Source organism: Talpa europaea (genome assembly GCF_964194135.1).
Source record: "Talpa europaea genome assembly, chromosome: 12".
Lineage (NCBI taxonomy): Eukaryota > Metazoa > Chordata > Mammalia > Eulipotyphla > Talpidae > Talpa > Talpa europaea.
In genome coordinates, this window is record NC_140079.1 from 85101879 (window position 1) to 85124871 (window position 22993).

The window sequence follows — 22993 nt, forward strand, 5'->3', positions numbered from 1 at the left end:
TCTCATTTTGACCATGGCTGACACAGCTGTTCCTGAAGAATGTTGTTAATTGGCATTATGTGAAAGTGTGAACGGAAGGGGACTCCTGGTGCAATAAATGCTGAAGAAATATTGGTTAAACCAAGTCTACAAGTCAGTTTGTTGAAACAGCTACTGGCCATCCTACTCTATTTTCTTTAAGATACTTAATACTAACCCAGGCTTGAAGACACAAGTGGTATACCAACATTTTTGGCAGAGGCAAAAGTGTCAAACATTTTATTAATATTCAGATAAAAAGCATTACACCTGTGGTGCACTAAGATATTGGAGTGCTACTTCTTAAAGAAGCTTCCCTTAGAACCTGGTTGTTGGCTTAGAAGTTGTGGGCCTTTGGTATTGTTTAACAATTCATGGCCCTGGGCGGGATGATGTATGCCATTTTCTTCTTCCTTCAGGAAAAAGAGAGACCGTTATACCTCCCAGCACTCAGCACATTCACTGCCCATTTGACTCCTTAACTTCTGTGGATTAGAATTTGCTCTAAGTTAGCCTCGTGGCTTCCTCAAGTGAGATTAGAGACAGAGGCACTGAAATGTCTCTTAGGATAGACCTTAAAAGCAATTTTCATGTAAATGTGGTCAGATACGTGTTACCTAAAACTTATCACCTTAAATCATGAAGTGGACAGTTGAATGGCATTAAATTCATCCCCATTGCTGTGCAACCACCCCCACCATCTGTTTCCAGAACTTAAATCTTTCCAAACCAAAAATCTATCCATTAAACAACTTCCATTTCCTTCCCGCTGCCCTCAGCTCCTAGCATTCACCATTCTACTTTCTGTTCTTATAAGTCTGACAACTTTATGTAAATAGAGTCATACAGTCTTTGTCTTCTTGTGTCTAGCTTACTTTTAAATGCAGTTTTGAGACACAGAATACTACCCTTACAGTGAAGAAGAATACAGTGGGAGTAGCTGTTACTTTTAGATCAGATGTCTTTAATCTGGAACCCCTGATGAATCCTGTGGATTCACCTGCTTCCCACCTTTAATAGATGTGTCTCCAGAATTATGAAGTTTTTATGGGAGAAGCTAACCTAGAAAATGCTAATTGCCACTGTTTTTCCTCCGCTTTTAGAGCAATCTTTTGTTCCCAAAACAAGATTAGTTGCCTTCAGTTGGCAACAACCACAAACTTAAAATAAAACAACAACGGAAAAAGAATGGAAAAAAAAAAACCACCACCAACATGGTCATATTTATGGTAAGGCTCTACATTTTGCTGATGATTAAGTTTGATACCTACTAGGTCACTTAAAAACTTTGAGCTGACCTTCCACATATAAAAAATATCTAATGCAAGCCCATATCACATCATAGTGAGATACCATTGCCTGTCTATTAAGCTGTCTATGATAAAAAAAAAAAAACAGAATATAACAAATGTTGGCAAAAGGGCTGGGATTTAGGAACTGCTGTACATTGCTGGTGCACCCACCATGGATAGCAGCATGGTGATTCTATTAAAAATAGAATTACCAGGTCCTCCCCATAATACCATTATGGGTATTTTACCATTGCCCGCAGCCTCTGCAGCACCGGTTCGTTCCCCGGCCACCAGCAAGGGTCCCACAAAAAAAAAAAAAAAAAAAAAAAAAGAATTACCATATGATTCAGTAAGTCCCCCTCTGTGTATATGGCCAAAAGAATTGAAAGCGGGTACTCAAACAGACATATGTAGACCCTTGTTCATAACAGCACACCCACAGTGAACGGAGGGGTAAATAAAACGATCATTTCCACTGGATGGGGTTTTATTCAACCTTAAAAAGGGAAGAAATTCTGACATGTACAATGAACCATGAGGACACGATGCTAAGTGAAATAAGCCAGACACAAAAAGACAAATTCTGCCTGATTTCACTTACCTGAGGTACCGAGAGTGGTCAAATTCATAGAGACAGAAAGCAGAATTGTGGTTACCAGGGGCCAGGGAAAGAGGAGTGGGGTGCTCTTATTTAATGGGGACAGACTTTGGTTTGGGAAGATGAAAACATTCTGGAGAAGATGGTGTGATGTACTTAATGTACTTATTGCCCCCAAACTGCACACTTACATGGTAGAAATTTTACATTATGGGTATTTTACCAAAAAAAGGTTTTAAAACTTTCTAATGCTATCTGATCATCATTTCCACACCTGCAGAATACTTAGAAGCCTCTTGTAGTGTTCATCCCTAAACACCATATTCTGTAGAGAGAAATGGATTAAGTGGCAAAATGTTTTTTCCAAAAGCTAGGCCTGCCTTAGTTGTTTGCATTTCTTAATAAAAAGTTACTTTATTATCACATCTACTTCCTCCCCTTTCCCAATCCCCCCCAAAAAAGAGGTATGTAGGTAAAAAAAAAAAAAAAAAAAAAGTGAAATTATAAGCCAGACACAGCAGGACAAGCTATAGGACTAGAGTAGTTTCCAGAAGCCAGGAAGCTGCTGCTGCTCAGAGATGGCCCCAAAGCATGGATGGGGGCCACTCAGCTGAGTTACCTGCTGGCTGGGTGACAGCCTGCTGAGGTGATTCAGCAGGAGATCTGGCCTCCCCTGTCTCTCTGAAGTAACTTACCTCACAGAAGTGGTTCTCAATAATGTTTGAGGCAGTCAGGGCAACCTGGCGGTTCTCGTGAAGCTGCAAGGCCTCGATTCTAGCAATACCACCGACTTCTTCAATCAGGAGAAAGAGGTTTTCCTTCTCAGAAAGTCTCTCTGCAGCCTGTGGGTAGGACAAGAACTGAGGGTCTGGGCAGGGGCCTAATGGAGGTGGAGCTTTGGCTCAGAGGAATCCTAAGGCTCCCATTCTTCCCTCAACAGACTTAAAACACCATGGGCTTCCTCCCATTTGGGATAGTCCTCTGATTTGGGAGACACATATGCACACATATACAAATACACACACACATACAAACATGTACACATATACATACATACATTGGCTTACTTTCATGGCCCAAAATGCCTTATTTCTTTTACTGAATATGTTGCCATCCATACCATACATAGGCCACTATTTATAGACCCATCTAATGAATGGACTCATTTTAAACACAGTTTGAAAGAATGGTCAAATATTGCTGGGTAAGTGAAGATGCTCTGGCCCTGTGCTTCCTGGAAAGCCTGGCTAGAGAAGTCAGGAGACCCTAGTCACAGAAGTCACACCTAGGCAGAGAATGGTGTCCTCGGGCCAATTAATATGATTGGGTTTATTCCAATGCTGGTCCCTGGATTGCTCATCCAGGGCTATTTCATCACTCAAACATTTGTTCGTGTCCTGGGGGCAAGGCACACAAAACTAGAACTAAAGATGGAACTTAGAGAAGGTCCTTTCATAACTCATACTATTGCAGGACACGAGTAATTGTTACAGTAGAAAAAAACATAGTAAGCAGGTTTAAATTACAGAAGATGTGTAGGGAGCCTTGGAAAACAATACAAGTTCCTAATGAATTCTATAGGCCAGGGTCTGTCATAGGATAATGACGTTCCTCAAAGAAGGTCAGGCAGGGACAAAGATTTGAAGGTGTGAAAGTACTGTTTATGATGAGAAGGAGTAGTTCAGCTAAACAGCATATCTGCGGCAAATGGGAGAAAGATTAAGAAACACTTTGGGGTGGATGCTCATAGTATAGAAGATTAAATGAACTTTGAAATATATATTTTTATAAACTGAAAGAAAAACTTTGGCATCTAAATTTTTCCTCCTGAGGGGCTCTGCTCACCAGTTGTTGAACAGTAATAAGAAATCTCCTGTGAGTCAACTTAGCCATTATTCACTCCAGATTGCTGGCCTGATGAACTTTGGCACAGTATGTTTAAGCTCAGACACCCACCCGCCCAGTTACTCACGGGTTTTAAGTGGAGAAACTGAAACATGCACCAAACATTACATTAACCTCAGAGAGAAAAGCGGGAAGTGCGGAATGACCCAGTACAGCAGGAGCCCTGGAAGTGGATTTTGGATCTTAACCCAACAGGTAGCCCCAAAAGTTAGTTTACCTGCACTCTGCTGCCCCTTGAAATATTCTCCTATCCAATCTCAATCTTTCTAACCTACTGTGCCTGGTTCCTTGATCTGATACAGGGGCTTCACTGTCCATCAGGTGCGATTTGCCCAGGCACTCCTAAGACAAAACCCCTAGTGTCTACTTTAGATGAAGTTAAATTCAGATGAAGCAGATGAAGTTAAATTCAGATAGCCCACAAGGGTACTTCCACAAACTTATATCCAATTTTGTCTGCTGGTTGCCAAGGCTCTACTCTTGATCTGTGTGATCTGCTCAAAGTGTCAGTGTCTAATTGGACTGTGTTTCAAGTGTGATCTTGACTCAAGTCAGTTCTTTCTAAGACAGTTACATGAAAAGGATGCTTAAAGTGGGTTTTTAAAAGGAGTTACCTGGTGTTACTTTGAAACTTTTCAAATGGCTTGTGTTGCATATCAAAGGACATTAACCAAATTAATAGAGCCAGCCTCCAAGGTGACCCCAGTGATCCCTGCCTCCTGATATTCATGCCTTGTATAGTTCCCTCCCATGTTGAATAGGGACTAATCTGTGTAACCAATAGGATGCTGTTGCAATGATCTCTAAGACTAGGTCTTAAAAGACATCTGCATTTCTGCCTCTTGATCACTCACTCAAGAGGAAGCCAGCTGCTATGATGTGAGGACATTCAAGCAGTCCTATGGGGAAATCCACATGGCAAGAGTAACTTGCTAAGCATGTAAGTAAATCATCTTGGAAGGTGATCTTCCAACCTTTATCAAACTTTCTGATGAGACTGCAGCCCGCATTGACATTTTGATCCTCAAGAGAGACCCTGAGCCAGAATGATATAGCATGCCAGCCTGGATTCCTAATCCCCAAAGCTATGTGTGATAATAAAAGGTTGTTGTAAGCCTCTAATTGGGTAATCTGTTTTATAGCAATGTGGAATGGACACAAATAATATACAAATACTGGCTTAACTTAGCTTTTGTCCAGAAATAAGGCTTTTCTAGAACTCTAATTCAATGTTTTACATTTTCTCAAACAACTGAATTGAAAAGGACTTCATTATGTCCCAATGAGATCTACTCCTGCTAACTTCTTACTGTTCTATGTTTTGGCCTTTGAAGTGAGCCATCCACAAGACTCTTCCTGCTCTAAACCTTCAATCAATATTCTCACAAAATGTATGTGAGCTGATCCCTAGCTATCTTGAGTTTGGTCTTCTATCACTTTCCATCCCTTTGCTCTGCTCTGGCCACACTCCTCTCAGTCCCGGCCCTTCCTTTCACCTACAATGCTCTTCCCCAGATAGCCACAGGACTCACTTATCTTGGGCCTTTTCTCAGATGTTCTTCTTCAGAGTAGTTTCTCCTGATTACTGCATATAAGAGATCAACATTCCCTTTACCACCCCAAGCCATCATGACTATCACTTTACCAGATAATTTACCCACTACTTCCTAAGTGAAGAATCTGCCTACCTCCCCACCAGTACCTCCATTCTACTTGAGCAAGGACTTTGGTCCTTGGTTTGGTCATATCCTGAGCATCTAAAATAGTGCTGGATGCAAAGACACTCATTTGAGAAAATGAAAAAACTCTTCTTGAACAGCCTCTTGCTTTCCTTGTCCTTAGGATGTACAGACACAGAGAGAGGGTGGGGGAGTAGAGAGGAAAGAGAATCCTTGAGTTTTAAGAACCAAATTAAATGTCTTAAATTTTAAGACTGCTATTTAGAAACCAATCTGTTCAGAACTGTTTACCTGGAAGATATATGAGATGACATCAAGGATGATGAGAACAATCTTGGTGTCTTGGACAGTGAGCAGATTCACCAGTGGCTGCAAGACTCCAGAGTGGACAAGCTGGATTAACTGGTCCAAGGTGCCCCCCGTTGTGAAGTTAGCTACCGTCCAGACAGCTTCTTTCTGGACTTTAAATTCTCCCTGCAGAAAGAGAATGTTTACATTCATTACAGATCCTGAAACATTTAAATATAGTGATGCTAAATTGGTTCAATTTCTAGGAAGGCTGGTGACAGCCAGGACGCTATGTGCAATTTACATGGAATGCCTTGGCAACCTGCCTCTGATTTTGAGCAGATGAGAGCATCTTTAAGTAGACAAGAAGCAGGCGGGCAGGCTCATCAAGGGGTCCTAGAGGAAGGTTCTGAGGTCAAACAGACTCGTTTCCTTAAGTCAGGTTATGGGAAACATAAGCCAACATAAGCCAGTCCAGGTGTGTAGATTAGAAATCATGCTTGGAATTTTAGATTGTAGTGGCCTCTGTCTGCATTTCTAGTTATTCTGACCCAGGAAAACATTGGACAAGAAGCTTCATAGATATAAAGTTGAGCACACAGGTAAGATATCAGGGACTAAGCCAATATCAATGAATCCCTTGCATTTATAAAAAGCACTTTGCCCACAGATATGACTATTTTACCATGGCTCCTTCGATCCCTGAGCAGGAGTTATTCCTATTTTGCAGCTGAGGAGAACTGTGATGTTAATTTAAAACAAAAAACTCAAGCAATTTGTAGCTCTAATGGAGTTGAAAAGGTAGCATTTGAAACAATTACTTCTTGATTCATGACTGGGTGCCTATTAGACTCACAGAAGAATGCAAGACAGGAAGTATCTCATGGAGAGAAGATGCACACCTGGCCCAGCTGTTCATACCTAATGCACACCTGGAACCCGACATCTAACCTGAGAGCAGGAACTCCCTAGTAGATTCTCTTCCCACCCTACTCCACTAGCCTCCCTGCTCCCAACCCAGCTTGACTTGTTTACATGCCAATGGTTTCAACTAGTTGGTCCATTATAAAATGGCAAAAATCAAACAGCGACAATAATAGTTACCCAGGGAGAGGGAAATGGAAATCAGGAGGAATAAGGAAGCTTTATTGTATTCCTACTTTTATCTCTGGATTTTCTGTGTATATTACCACTCTAATCAATGTGATTTTTACACTGAAAAGGCCACCTTTCTTCAGTATATAATATCACCATAACCCGATACATTTTTCCTCCTAAAACAAAAACAAACCTCCTCCCTTGTTTGGCAAGTAGAGAGTAGGTGGCACGTTCTTTTAACACTGCATAGAGATAAGCCAATATTTACCAGTTCAAGATTTTATTTGAGCTGTGGGGCACCTTCTCATCAAGCAATTCTTAATGGGGTCTCCAGGAAGGGATGCCAGGAAGAGCTGGGAAATTAATGTTTCATAGCTTTGTTGTGATCTCAATTTGCCCCTTCACCAGGGTGTGAATTCCTGAAAGGAGCTCATCTCAAGGCCACTTGGAAAGTAGCCTCTCGCCCACGATGCTGGGTGTGCCACTTACATTTTTGAGCAGTGCCACCAAGAAAGGCAGTATGCCATAAGAAATCAGTTCCTGGATGTGCTGGCAGGGCCCTGCGGCCACGTTGCTCAGGGCCCACGCGGCCTCCTTCTGGATGGAGGACTTGGGGTGTATCAGGAGCTGTGGCAGCACGTGCAGCATGCCGGCGTCAATGGCCACCTGGGTCTGTCCATCTGTGCCCGTGACGATGTTCCCCACAGTGCGGAGAGAGGGGGTCTGCAAGAACAACAGTAGGTGTCTCACCAAGTATTGTGCATTTATCCCAATGGAAGGTTCTGTGCACTACCAAACATTAGATATGTTGTGCAGAAGGCTCTCTAGATGTTCAGGAACAATGACTAAAGCCACGATCCTTATTAATTCAGCTCATCCATGGACTTTTACATAGTTTATAGGTACCAGCTCGAGTGGGACAGAGGTCAAAGGTTACCTTTGTCAAGAAGTGATGCTGTCCCTTTTATGGCCTTCCACTGGGAAAGAGCTAAATTGACTCTAGTGTTTATAATGTAATCATTTCTGCTGAATCAATATTTAACACCAGTATCAAGCTTCTGTGGTAGACTTAATTGGAGCTCACAAAATCCCACTGGCAGTTTTGGTGCATTCAAATGAAGGTGCCAGGATGGGTGTACATCAGACTCTGTCTGAGGAGGGCTGATTGGATTCATTTTGGTTTCTCTGCACCATAGTAGCAGCCCCACACAATCAGCAGTTCTAGAGTCTTACTAGCCTATCAGGCCAGGTAACTGCTACTCAGGTGAGAGGTAGAAATAGAGCTATAGGCCAATCAAAGCCTTCCCAGGACAGCTCCCATCAGAACCCCGGCCCTCAGGATAAGAAGTTTCTGTAGCTACTGTCCTCATACACCACCCCCATCCCTGTCTCCAGCACTGTCCTCCAACTAACCCTGACATTTGAGGATGTGCCCTGAGATGATGCTAATCTCAAAAGAGAGGAACACAAGGATGCACAATGCAAAATATAGAGGCACAGAGATCAAAAGAGGCACCCATATTTTATGCCATTTTCAAAAGTATATGATGTAAGTGAAATGTTTCATAACATAGCAGAAAATTTGATGTTGGTCTTAATTTTTACCTGTACCTGAAATAGTCTAAGAGAACAAACTGGGGGAAAGATAAAGAGGAAATTTTCTTCTATATTTAAGAAATTCAAATGGGGCCTCCCCTGGTGGCGCAGCAGTTGAGCGCTGGGTTGCGAAGCTGCCCGCGGCCTCTGCGGCGCCGGTTCGATCCCCGGCTGCTCCCCAGCCACCAGAGGAGGGTCCCGCATGGCGCGCAGACCTCTCCTGCCACCCGCTGCTCCCCTCAGCAGTGTACTTCGGTCCTTCTGCCTGCTCTGCTCCCCGTTCTGGCTCTGGTGAATTCTCTCACCCTCCCGCGCTTCTGACTGTACCCAGTGCTTGCATAAATAAATAAATAAATAAATAAATAAAATCTTAAAAAAAAGAGAAATTCAAATGTTACCATTAGCATTATATCAATACAATATACATACAGGCTCTGTGTAGCTCTCTCCCCCCTCCCCCACAAAGCCCCTCCTCTTTTCTCCCCCTAACCCCCCCTCCTCCTTATCCATCCCTCACCCTCTCATCTTGATGTTTCCTATATGAATCTACTTGTCAAAGTCTACCTGCATAGACCACTAGAAGGAAAAGCCATGAAAGAATAATTTACTGGGTGGAGAATTATAAGCAATTTTAATTTGGTACCTTTCTAAATGATCTAGCTATCCGAAGAAAGAGTAAGTGTACTTACTACCCACTAGGACTTGAGATCAAAATAGATTCATGTTTGGCTCCAGAGTAGCAGAGATCAGGGCAACGCTGAAGACAAGCTTTGTTCTAGGTAAAGGATTAGAGCCATTGCTGGCCTCCCTGGGAAAAGAACTCGCTAAAGTGACCATGATTCATGGCCTCTAATCTGAAGCCCTTGCACAGACAGACAGGATTTGGGATGTTTACCAAGACGTTGAGCTCTGAGCTGGTCATGAGCTCCACCAGCCGGGGCAGGACCCCCGTGTCAACCACTTGGCCAATGCGCTTGTTGCAGCCGTCAGTGAGGTAGGACAGGGCCCAGCAGGTGTCCGAGAGGACCTCGCTGTCTTGGTGCTGTAGGAGGTGGAAGAGGGTGGGCAGCATTTGCTTCACTGCCTTTTCACAAGGGTACGGGTCCTTGTTTCGGCACAGGTTGGACAAGGTCCACGTGATGTTCCGCAGAAACGTGATCTGTAATGAGGAGACTGCTTCTAGCATCAGGGGTGAAGAGAAAACACAAACGGCAGTGCCCTAGCCCTCTTTGATCAATATTATCGACCAGCATGAACCAAAGCTTTTGAACTTCAAATAGGAACTTGTTCTAGGTAGTGATGTATACTCGGGTCACAGAACTTGAGCATTATGTTTCATATTCAAATGTTTGATGATGGTTTCCTTACATTCTTCAAAAGTCTTTCCTCACACTAGTCAGTGGATGACCTAATTTAATTTTTTCACTGGCAAATCAAAGATCAAGCAGGAATTACTTGATCTTCCCACCAGTCTGTAACTTGGCTGACATGTTCTGACCACACTTCTGATCTGGTGGAGGATCAGTGTTCCTATCTCAGGATCCCATCACTTTTGCCTTTAAAGATTCTGTTCCTGGGACCACCTCCCACCAATAGAGAAACACTTTGTGACCTTCCACCCTGCCTTGGCTCCTGGCCCTGGTTGAGCCATCATCTACTTTACTTTGCAAAGTCCATTCCCAAGGAGCATCTGCCTTCACTATCCACCTTGCAGCATCCCATTGGTCCTCCAGCCCCTCTAGCATGTTTTCTGCCCCTACTTCCTTATCAGTAGTGATGAAATCAGCTCCTTTCAAGTCACCAAATCCAACAGCTGCCTTCCAGTCCTCAAATTACTGTCTCTCTCAGCTATATTCAGTACCAGTCTATTCCTTTAAAAAAAAAAAAAAAAAAAAGGAATCTATGCTCAAACCTGGCTTTCTGTTGCCAAGTGGGCTGTTTCTTCCCAGTCTTCTGGGTGGGGTCTGCCAGACTTCTGAATGTCAGAGCCCCTAGGACTTGGTCTGAGACACCCCCGACACCCCCCACACTCTAAGTCAGGGATTGGTCATGTTCTTCAGTAAAGGGCCAGAGAGTAAACATGTCCAGCTTTGTGGACCAGATGGGCTCTGTTGCAATGAGTCAACTCTGCCCTTGTAACACTGCAAAAGCTATAGATAATATGAAAACAAAAATGAATAAGCATGGTGTGTGCCATTAAAACTTTACTTACAAAAGCAAGCTGGCCCCTGCTCTAGTTGATCTGGCCCTGTGGGATGACATATGTATAGGGAATCATCTAGACCTGCACATCCACCTACCTGACATTGCTTCAACACTGCCTCCCAGTCACTTCCACTTAACATCTACCACAAGGTCTGGTTCCCCTGTCCTCTCCACACAATGTCATCTGGATCTGTCTGCTTTACTGTCTCCCTTTGCTATAACCCTACAACATCAGCCAAAACGGTCTTTCTGAATTCAGCTCAGACCACCTCACTTCTTACCTTGAAATCCTCCCAAGGTTGTCCTTGCCTCCAGGGTGATGTCCCTTGGCCCACTTGCCATTTTATACTCCTCTCCTCAAAAATCCTCTGGTAATGCCAGCCCTTTTCTGGTTCAACCATGTCAGGTGTTCTTGCACCTGGAGGGCTAAGCATGTTTTACCTTTGGCTTTTGGAAGCCACCTTCTCTCTTCATTCTTGTTTGAAGCATATCTCTAACCTAAATTTAATTCCTAATCCAGGAAGTCCTCTATTGTTGCCACATTTGTCAACTGTGACTCTTAGCTTCAAGTCTAGACACTATCCAGGAACCAACTGGTGAGTTATTGATTCTGTCTGTGTCACTTGAATGGAAAGCCTGTCTTCTACTTTGGCTGGGTTGTAAAAGTTTTTCAAAGTTTTCATGAACCTCTTTCAGAAGAAAAATCAGAACTACTGACTAGGCCTACTCTATAACTCTGTCATAAGAGACTAGGCAGCATCGACTAATTGAGTATTGATTTGAAAGTTCCTCCCCAATTTCCCAACTTTGGAGACTGGTTCTCTCTCTAGGCTTTCTAATTTAAAATAACTCACTGGTATGGTTGATGAAACCAGGGCAAGCAAATGTGGGACAGCATTGCTGGAGATAATGATGTCTCTGAACTGTGGGCCATCCCCTGCAAATAGATACAAATATGACATTCAAAGAGAGAACAAAGCGAATCCTGAGGTGGATGACTAATTTTTAATGAGTCTGTGTAAAGGGTGAGAGGCCAAAAACTGTTTCTGGGTTTAGACAGCATAGCATATTAGATCCTGGGTCTCCAAGGTGACAGCTGGATGGCTGGGCCTGACATGAAAAGCAGGCACCACACAGCACACAACTGATATAAGCAGAGCCTGCAGACACAGGCAGTGAGCTCTACATGACAGAGGCATCTCACAACATGGTTCTCAGAAAGATGATGGCCACTGCAGACCAAACCATTTTCCCAGAAATCTTTGGCAGGGGCAGTAACTTCCAAATGCAACTCAGAACAAGGCTGGGAAACTGACAGGTACTAGCCACCAGCTGTCTGATGCTTCAGCTAGAATACCAGTTTTAGACCCTAGAAGTCTCAGATTATAACCACCCCATCCACCATCAGACAAGACATAGTTATGTTTTACCACCTAGTTTTGTCATTCCTTACTTATCCAAGCAAAATGAGAGACCAAGTCTCTGTAGTAGGTGCTTTATTTCTGCAAGCAGACTTATTTGTATTCTGTGTTTGCTAATCCTAGTATCTGAAGTCCTGAGAGGTCTAATCACATTGTTTGCTTCTGCTGACTCAGTCATGGAGGGTTGCTGAGTCTCTGGCCTTGAAGTTGCTAATATTTGTCTGATCTTAATTTGTCAAAATCCTGAAGGGCCCAATTGAGTTCATTTTCCCCAAAGAGCATTGCATTTACATTTAACCAGGAATCTGGGACCTTCCAATCCTGCAGCACCAACAACTCAGTTTGTACTTTTCCAGGCCATGCAAGAAACATTGCATTAAGTTCCCCTGGATTGAGCTTTAAGGGAAGACTTTTACCCCAAGTTAAGAAAACATTTTTTGTTGTATGTTCCTTTGGCAATTTTCACTGGAAACAGAGTTCTTCTAGGGTCCTGAGTTGTGTAAGGGCCACAAAACCCCACCTTGCATGGACCAAAGAGTTATCTTTTGTTCCTACAGCCATTAAAACCTGAGACTGTAGGACCCTGGCACCTGCTGATGTCCCTGGACAGCCTCTTGCTTCCGTGCATCATTTGCTTTCAGCTTCAACATTTGGCCTCTGACCTTGGTTGTGCATTTTTGAAAAGTCTGCTATACCTTTCCTATCATTTCCAGTTATTTCTACTTGGAGTGTTCCAGAATATCAAGTCTACAATACTAATCACAGAACTCCCATAACAAGCCACATGCCTAGCCCTCTGTCTTCTTAGCCCACTCAGGGGGAGCATCTCACCTGCTATATTACCGAGAGCCCACACTGCCTGTTCGCACACAGTCATATGGGGAGAAGACAGGAGCTTAATCAAGGGCTGGATGGCCCCCCCTTCCACAACAGCGCGGGTCTGTTCTGAAGTCCCTGAAGCAATGTTCGTCAAAGCCCAGGCTGCCTCAAACTGCAAGCATGGATGAAGGGAAGAGTTCAGGAACTCCACCAGTCTGGGAATGAGTCCTGCTTCTACAATCAGTTTTAGAGGAGGGTTCTTTTCCCGGGACAGCATTTTCCTTTGCAATGAAAGAAAGAGAAAACAAAAACAAATCATGGAGACTGGTATTAAAAACCTCCTTTATGGATGTTCTTGGCATTCCTAACTATCAAAGGAGACAAACAGCTGGAGCAGAGCTAGTTAATATCCTAGAGTTCAACCTACAGCATTTTGCAGTGATGAAGCAACATTTTCCCCTTCAGGTATTATCTATGAGCTAAGATTCCTATAGAGGCCAATTTAAACTAAGCAATTCATCTCTGACAACACATTGCATATCTTAAGTTGTTCTCAAGGACAACACAGAAGAGCAATTTGATCTCACTTTTGAAAGGACCAGCCTTTTCTTATATTTTGTGGGCATTTTGCCACTGCCAGGAATCCAAATAGACCATCAGAGCTCATCTCTAGCCACAAAATCACAAATAACAGAAGTCTATTTGGCAATACCTGGCTGCCTGGGTGGCCTGGAAACATAAGTCTGGATCAGAGGTATTTGCACCTTGGATTATTTCAAGTAGGGTGAGGTTGACCTGTAAGGATAGAGACATTCAGGTCAGACTCTGCTCAAGGGAACCATGAAGGTCATCTAGACTAACCACCTAATGATTAGAATAGGTTGGCATAATAGGATGGCGCATCCTGCATGTTGATCTATATTAGGGACAGGAGGAACATGTAGTGCTCCCACAGATCTGTGACATACTCCCTGTGCTCTGGGGGAGAGGTAATTCCTATCGCTCATTGGATCCCTAGTACCTTTTATCCCATGCAGTAAGAACATGCTAGTCAATGTAAAAATGTCAGAGTCAAGGATCTCCAAAAATTCCCTTCCATAAAGCAACAAGAAAACTAATGAAAATTATTAAACTTTCTCAGAACCCTAGAAATTAACCAAAGGCTTGTAGCAATTTGTGCTGTTCAAGTCAAAAAGAGATTAGCTGAGTCTCAATAAAGAATGCAAGGGTGGGGCATCCCCAGTGCTGCATCCCCAGCAGCAGTTAAGTGCTGGGCTGAGAAGCTGCCCACAGCCTCTGCAGTGCCGGTTCGATACCTGGCCACCAGCAAGAGTCCCACATGGTGCGCAAACCTCTCCTGCTGTGCCCACTGCTCCCCTCAGCAGTGTATTTCATCGGTCTGCCTGTTCTGTTCCCCGCTCTGGCTCTGGTGAATTCTCTCACCCTCCTACACTTCTGACTGTACCAGTGCTTGTATAAATAAATAAATAAATCTTTAAAAAAAAAAAAAAGAACAACAGAAGTCATCCAGATTGGAAAGAAAGTAAAATTTCTGATCATGGATGCACAAAGTGTTAAGAATACACGAATACACACACACACACACACTTAGAGCTAATAAACAAGGTTCATCTAGGTTGCAGGATTAACATGCAAAAAATCAAATATATTTCCATACACCAACAATGAACCATCCAAAACTGAAATTAAGAAAATAATTTTACTTACAATAGCATCAAGAAAAATAAAACATTTAGAAATGGATTTAACTCAAAAACTGTAACACTTATAAGCTGAAAACTATTTTTCAAAATGTAGGGAGGGCCAAAATAGACTATCCATGTTATTGGGAATTAGAAAAGTTATTATTTGTATGACCATGCTCCAAAAATTGAGCTACAGAGTCAGTGCAACCATCATCAAAATATGACTTTACTCTATTAAAGAAATAGACAGGTTGATTCTAAAATTCATGTAGAAATGCAAATTAAATAAAAAGGGCCATGTGGAAGACAGACACTTCCCAATTTCAATACCTACTACAAAGCTACAGCAATGAAGTCTGTGTTGTACTGACATCAGAAGTACCGTAGGTCAGTCAAAGAGAATCCAAATAAACCCTCATACTTATGACTAGTCAATGTTGAATCTATAAGAAAGGAAACCTCCCTATCAGGGCATTCTGGAAAGAATTCACAAAAACTGCATGAACCGGGAAGACAATCTAGGATTTGCACTTAGCAAAGCTGGGGTGGATGGAGAAGACAGAAGACAATTTCCAAGTCATAAACAAGACTTCACCTGTGAGTGACTAGATGTTTCTACTGAGAGATAACCTTCAAAACCACTCATCTCATGTTTCTGGCAGAGGGGAGCAAGTGAATACCTTCTCCAGTCCCCCCGAACACAGATTCCCCGACTCACAGCCCCGAAGTTAACAGCCCTTAGCTTTTTCTCACTGGTTATACTCTAACTCTACCCTGAAAGAACTTAACTAGAGCTTGGAAATTGAGTTTATTCAACATATTCAGGCCAGAGAAACTTAGCAAGGAGGTTGCACATACAACTTCATTTAGAGCAGCCCTATTCCTGATGTACCTCTCCGGCCAGCTGTCCAGAAGCTCTGTCTGAGCAGATGTGGGTGATGTTCCTTCTCTTTAAGGCCTGCTCATCTTTCTTGGCCTTCCGAAGCTCCAGGCTGATGGCCATCCGCTGTTGCCGCCGCATCTGGTGAGGAAAAGTAGAGGACTTAGACCTGGCAGAGGGGTGTGTGGGGGAGGGCAGGTTGTCACCACATCCAGCCTTCAGAACACATTTCGAAGTATATTTTACATGAAATGTATGTAACAGGCTGGAAAAGTTAAGATTGCATGGCTATTAAATAGTCTTAGCCAGGCTGACCTCCTTTATACCCACACCACATCTAGGAAAATGTTACTTCTCCAAAGTAAAGGGAGATCATGCATACCCTTGGCAGGCCAGGATCCTAGCTGTAGACACATCTGAGCAAAGCATGCCCCAGGCATGAGCACACGTTCACTGGTGTCAATTAGTGGCCTGGGCCTGGGGGCTAAGGACCATGAAGGGCCCTCCCACACTCAGATGTCCCTGATCATTTCCACTGTTAGGGAATCAGCCTGTAGGCCACTGAAGCTTTGATCCAGTCCCTAAAGTTTTACTTGGACACCAGACTAGAGGGATAAAAGTTCAAAAAAAAAAAAAAATCAACCACACCCTTTTCTTATATATGGTGAAATTTCACACTCTCTAGTATTGAGAGGCCTGGGAAATTAACCTTATGGATAGAAGAGCTTTAGGTTGAAGACTTTAAAATATTAATTATAAACATGTTGGTATGTATTAGATACTTCTGGTTCCTTAGAGTGACTGAATTCTTGTTGGAAAATAGGACCATTGTGGTGGTACTTGTCCAGTGAACTGGGACCCCTTTGGGTATCTTAGCCCCCATCACCAAGCGACCCCTTTCTGTGGAGGGTTATGTACCTTTGGCTTCTCCTTTTTCATCTCCTGTCCCTTCCTGCATAGAGGGTTGTATCCCTGGGCCTCCCAGCAGTTGAGCGCTGGGCTGCGAAGCTGCCCGTGGCCTCTGCAGTGCTGGTTCAATCCCCGGCCGCCGGGTGAGCGTCCCACATGGCGCGCAGACCTCTCCTGCCATTCCTGCTGCTCCCCTCAGCAGTGTACTTCTTCGTCAGTCTGCCTGTTCTGCTCCCCGCTCTGGCTCTGGTGAATTCGCTCACCCTCCCGCGCTTCTGACTGTACCCAGTGCTTGTATAAATAAATAAATATTAAAAAAAAAAAGGGTTTGTATCCCTCCCCAGAAAGTCTGGATTCCTTTCTTCTAATTGGTATCCTTTAATCAGTAATGGTCTTAGAAACCAGAAAGCCAAGCTCACTGGAATGTTTCAGCATAAGAGTGACTTGGCCCTGGGCAGTGTCCTAACTGGGCTGCTGTGGCCTTGTGCTTCCCTCATCCTTAGCTGCCTCTCAAATGCCTAAGGCATAGCCAACTTTGCATGATTTGTTGGTCAAGATAAATGCAGGACACAGAGCCAGAGCCAGAAAATGTTAAGACCAGAGAAGCTGGTTGAGTTAGAATCCATGCACAGCACAGGTTCCCTGCCCAGGATCCCCTCATGCTCACACCATCAGTAAGAAGCATATCTGGACTTCCCAGTTCCAAGTTCTATTTCTGAAAAGTATGCTGATTGACCATTCTTGCATCCCAAACACTTGAGCTCCTCAGTTAACCTTCTTGATATGAGTGACTACAGCCAAGCAGCAAAATACCAACTATCTGAAGCTGCTATCCAGCCCCTAAGAGGTGGATATCAGCCTTGTTTTAAAAATGAAGAAACCGGGCCTCCCCTGGTGGCGCAGCGGTTGAGCGCTGAGCTGCAAAGCTGCCCACAACCTCTGCAGTGCTGGTTCGATCCCCTGCCACCGGCGAGGGTCCCACATTGTGCACAGACCTCAACTGCCGCGCCCACTGCTCCCCTCAGCAGTGTATTTCATCAGTCTGCCTGTTCTGTTCCCCGCTCTGGCTCTGGTGAATTCTCTCACCCTCCCGCGCTTCTGACTGTACCCAATGCTTGTATAAATAAATCTTTTTAAAAAAATAAATAAAATGAAGAAACCAAAGCTCTCAAATTAATAGTTTCAAGATCAAGATAATAGTTTCTTTTTTTTTTTTAAAGATTTATTTATTTATACAAGAGCTGGGGTACAGGCCAGAGGTGGGGGTGTGTGAGAGGAGTCACCAGAGACAGAGAGGGAAACAGAACAGGCAGACTGACGAAATACACTGCTGAGAGGAGCATCAGGCGAGACAGGAGAGGTCTGCCATGCCATGTGGGACCCTCGCCGGCTGGCCGGCCGGGATCAAACCTGTGCTGCAGAGGCTGCAGGCAGCTTCACAGTGTGGCGCTCAACCGCCTGCACCACCAGGGGAGACCCAAGGTAATAGTTTCTTGATTTGAGGCCACAGCTGTCTGATTCCCAAGTCCAAGAGCTTGGACTTGGACTCAATATTTTATTGAGTCCCTCAATATTTTATTATGAACATTTCAGACAGTCTGAAAAGTTGAATTATTTGGCAAACCCTCACGTACCTCTCCATGATGAGCTCTTTGCCTTATTTGCATTGTCCCTGGCCCCCACTCTCCACTCCATTTTTGATGCCTTTCTGCCCCCTGGTCCTTGACAGAGACAGGCGGTCATTTTGTACTCACAAATGTATCTTTGCCATGGTACTTAAATTTTCTCAGCCTTTCTTCTGGAGCCTTGAAAGTTGGCATATTGACTGGAAGAAGCAAACCACCTGTAGGCAGGACAGGTGCAGAGATTTTTAGCGTCCAGTGTGTTTGTTACTATGTTAAATCCATCTAAGCTTAAACCTTTAAAGGGGTCTCAGTGGAACAGAGAGCAGACTCAGACACCCACACCAGCTGAGCAGGAGATGAGCACCTAGTGAGGTGTTCCATTCCATAAGTGGGTTCCAGCCCTGGGTTGCAGGAGTAAGGGAAATTTTTAGAGTCAGTTTTGGAGAACTGGCCCTTTGATGGCTAGGGTGTGCTGGGAGCAGAATAGTGTCCAAGGAATTTTGGAGGGCACAGTGATGCAGGATGGGGAGGAGCCCCACCATGGTGCTATAGGAAGATGGCTCCATTCCATTGGCACATTGGCTCAGGCTGATCTCAAATGGGACCCACTCTTCTAATTTCTTGGCAAACTGTCTCCACTCCCGACACAGCTACCATCATATTTCAACCACACTATAGCAATTACCTCCCAACTGTTCTCGCTGCTTTGACCACCATCTTATGCCAATGTGTTCCTTATGCAGAAGTATGTATATGATCTTTCAAAGAAAAGAATCTGATCATGTAATTTCCCCTGCTTAAAAACCCTTTATTGGCTTCCCAGTGATTTTAAAACTCAACTCCCTGTTTTGCCCCTCCTGCATGGGTGGGTCCTAACCCACTGCATCTCCAACAACTCTATCCTATTTAAGAATTCTAGTACCTTCCCAGTCAGTCTGCTGTATTTTCTCTTACCAGTATTTTCGTATCTGTCATCTTCCTCTCCCTACTCCCAATGACAATGGGACCCTCTGTGCCTTAAGGACCATTCCAAAACCCCTCACAACATGTGGAAATATAGTCAGTACGTACTTGTATTCATTGGGTGGTAAGTTCACAAAGGGTATTGGCCCTCAATGAGGTTATTCAAATTAGGCCAAGTCTGAATATATTAGGGAAAAACATTTCTTACAAGTGTGCAATGACTATCATCTGTTTCCATGTATACAGGATGGGCCATGACTGAAAAGAGACATAATGGAAGAGAGAAAACTGCATAAAGACAACCAGCAGCTGGGAATAATTTTGGTAGTGAAGACTAATTTAGACATATCAATTTGGATGGGACAGTGTAGACAACTTGGAGAATTCCATAAATGAGCTGAGAGCCAAGGCTCTGTCTTATGAAGAGAGATGAATTATGTGTGAGACCAAAATAAGAATTGAGTTTTGGAGACATATTAGGGCCCAAGAAAATGAAAACTAGTAAGGGACCAGGAAAAAGGGGATGTGAGACACAGGAGAAAGAGAATCTGAGACAGAGTAACGGAATAATAGTGTCAGCGGCACTACCAATAACCAATACTAATCCCAGGCTAGGCATAAACCCCTAAGCCAAAGTGCCACCAGGGAGCCACAGCAAGACAGGAAAGTAAGTCAGTGGAGCCTCAGAGCAGAGCCTTCATTCTGGGGACTTTGCCTGCTTTAAACATCAGTGTCCTTAGAGATGTGGGCGAGAATAGCCAACTCTGGAATGTGAGAATGGGAAATTCAAACCACTTCCTGGAATTGACCAATCACCACCCCACCCCCAGCACAACCCACTCAGAAGAATTAGAGACTGATCAGTTCAAGGGCTCTTTAAAGATGCTCTCAGCCATTCTGTTAACAAAGTTAAGTTGGCCACCTCCCCACTGGGGGATTTAAGGGGTGGTGTCCAGTCCTTCAATAACACCCACAGTTTTAATTGCAGTGTATTTATTAGGAAGGGCAGCTCACAGAAGTTGGCTTAAAATAACCTCAGACTTTAGATTAGTTTAAAAATTCCAACTGGCAGTAGCTTCACCCCCAGCAACACATCAGAAGCCAGCACACTAGACAGAAGACTGTCTTGCAAGACAAAGTCAGCACCAGAAGAAAGCCAGAGAGTAGCCATGTCCTAGCATTTCATCTACTTTTCAAGTAATCTCAAACTCTGCCCCCTCTGGAAGAAAACAGTTTTTATGACCAAAAAGCAGATGATTGCTATTAATCATGACACCATTTAAAACACCACCTCAAAGGGCTTTTTTAGTTGCTGTAATAACCAGAGTTAAAAGGATTATGAGTTGGGATCAGAGTTTGGGTTTAATTGAGAAGCTATACCCTAGATCTCCCAAGAGCTAAGATGTAACATTTTTTAAGTCTGTGCTAGACCAGACTCATGGGCCTATTTCAGGCAACAATGGCAAAACATGTTTGTTACCTGCCAGGAACACTTAAGATTAAATGAGGCAATGTTAATACTAAGGTAGCAACGGTCCCATTTTCCTGGTGGGAAAACCATCTCAGATATCATCTCCTGGAGTTCCCACAGCTTTTAAGCATCAGGCCCAGGACTTCAGCCTCCATCTGACTCCTATAGCCATGATTTGCCTCAATAAGCTCTCCAGCCAACAAACTATAACAGGGTCTGATTAGGGAAGCATGAAGTCACCTCCTCGAATGGCATTTAACACTCAGGGTGAGATGCTGGAGTACAGAAAGGCCCCTGTTTTAGGCAATGGAAACAAGAGGCCCAAGACAATGCTGAGTTTGGCCACCTCATGCCATGTCTCACCCACCAAAGTGGCCCAAACAGCTCAGTGAATGGGACTGAGTGTGCATAAATGAGAAACTGCTTTGGTACAAAGGGAGGCCATGCTTTCACTGCTCAATTCTAGGACTAATGCCGTAGGAAACACTCATCCTTCTGCCACATCCTAGAAGCTGGCCATAAGGAAATTTGGAAGTGGGTCCAGGAGTTCAGATAGTCACCACCTTCCTTCAAATCAGGTACCAAGTGGAAAGCCAGCCTGCAGTGGCATAAGAAGAGAAAACCCAACTTCGGATGGAATGGCTCCTTCCTTCCCTCTCCCTGAAACATCTTGAAGGAGTAGTTTGAAAGTCACAGATTTGGCCAAACCACTCAATTTGGGGACAGTCTGTAAAACCAGCTGCAAAGCAAATCCTTTGGATTCACAAGTTTCTCTAGTCACAGCTCAAAATGTGCTTCCTTCCCCTCACGTTGCTATTTGTAGCATCTAGGAGGGCCAGCTACGCTGTCATCCTTTACCAGTGCTATGAAAGTGCCGAGCTGCAGACTTTGATTTATGCACAAAATCAAAGTCAGTGCCTTTTTTCATCGGTTCTCTAAATTTGAGATCCAGAGAAAGTCAAACTCATCATTTAGGCAACCATCACCGACTCAGGGAATTTACCCACACTCAGGTCAGCTCTGCTGCTCCCATACGCTGTCCTTGCCCTGCCCTGGGTGACAGAGACCCCACCAAGGCCCCCGGCAGTGCTCACAGTCATCCGGGCTCCGGAGCTGCTCTTGTCCTTCCATCCGTTTGGGGAAAGAGAAATCTGGGGGCTTGCAGGTCCTGTTAATGGCTGAGTCATTTTCTCCATTTTTGCTTTGTCTAGACTTTCCTAGATCTAGCCAAATGTTGACAGTGAACATCTTTCAAGAACTGAGAACTGTTTTAAAGTAAGGAATATCTCATCATTCAAGAGTTGACATCTAAAATAGCATTTTTCTGATTTTCATTGAACACATATGGCTGTAGGAATGGAATCACTTCAGAAGTGGATTGAGCATTAACTCCTGTAACCTCACGCTTCCTCCTAGGTAACCTGTGAAACCTCACACCACCCCGTGCCTGGCGTTCACCAACATGGTCAAGACATGCCCAACACCAGTTTGATGCAGGGAGACACACAGCCAGGTGTCCCCCAGGGCATGTGCTGGCCCTGAGGGGAGGCAGATGTTACAGCGAGGAAGGCGGCAGGAAACTTCCTGCCAGGCCCCATTCCTGGTGAGCCTCCCACCCCAACCTCAGGCTTGGGAAGGCTCTGGTGAAGGGACAGGATCAGACAGACGATTCCCACAGACAAAAACATTCAGGTGCTGGAACATGAGCAGACAGGTCTACAGGCAGCTCTGTGCCTCGACACAGCTCCCTACACATTGCAGGCCCATGTCTCTGCTCTGCAAACACCCCAAAGCTGCCACATCTCCTTACCCACACGGGAACCAGCCAAGCGCTGCGTAGCACGGATTCTGCACAAACCAAGGCTGAGTTCAACAAAGAGAGACCCAGCCCAGGCCTCTGGAGTCACCTCCAGGGAGCCCACCAGCTTTGGGGAGGACAAGACCACAGCCGCCTCACCACCCACTCAGCACTCACCTGGCTGGGAGCCGCACCCAGGCCCGCAGGCAGCCTTAAATGCCCTCAGCAGGCAGCAGGTGTTCCAGGGCTTTTGGCCCTTCCTCAGAGGCTGGTTCTGACCCAAATAAAGTCAATGGTTCTTATCACTGATTAAACATTGCAATCACATGGGTGCCCCTGAATGCCCTGCCACTTGGGCTCCGACTCACAGGCAGACTAAGCTGGTCTAGGGGTTAGCCTGGTCTCCAGGTGATTCTCATGTCCAGAAGAAGTACAATTGGAGCCTCAGTAGCACCATGGACTTTCAGTGTCAACAGATGTAGCCCTTTGAAGCTCTCAGATGATCTCAAAAGGGAGGGGCGGGAAGCATCTTCCTCCAGGAAAGGGTTTGCATTCTGGGTATTAAGGCTTCCAGGATCTGGCAAGATTGGCCTCTTCCTAAAATTGCAATACTGGGTTTAAAGCTGCTGTTGGATAGTTAATAAGTGTTTATTCCCAAGAGAGGTAAGGAGAGCAGAGGGTGCTAAGAAAAGGTCTGCACTGTATTAAAACGGAAATAGGGA

At 44.3% G+C, this 22993-nt stretch overlaps 1 protein-coding gene across 1 annotated transcript; it reads right to left on the minus strand.

The window, feature by feature from the left end:
• Positions 1-314: 314 nt before the first annotated feature.
• On the minus strand, positions 315-18234 carry KPNA7 (karyopherin subunit alpha 7; the record flags this gene model as incomplete). The annotated part of the gene is made up of 10 exons (XM_084250182.1): positions 315-431; positions 2604-2750; positions 5784-5966; positions 7368-7601; positions 9370-9633; positions 11534-11616; positions 12932-13200; positions 13632-13714; positions 15518-15646; positions 18169-18234. 10 exons carry the CDS (start codon positions 18232-18234, stop codon positions 315-317), a joined length of 1575 nt encoding a protein of 524 aa, XP_084106308.1.
• Positions 18235-22993: the final 4759 nt, after the last annotated feature.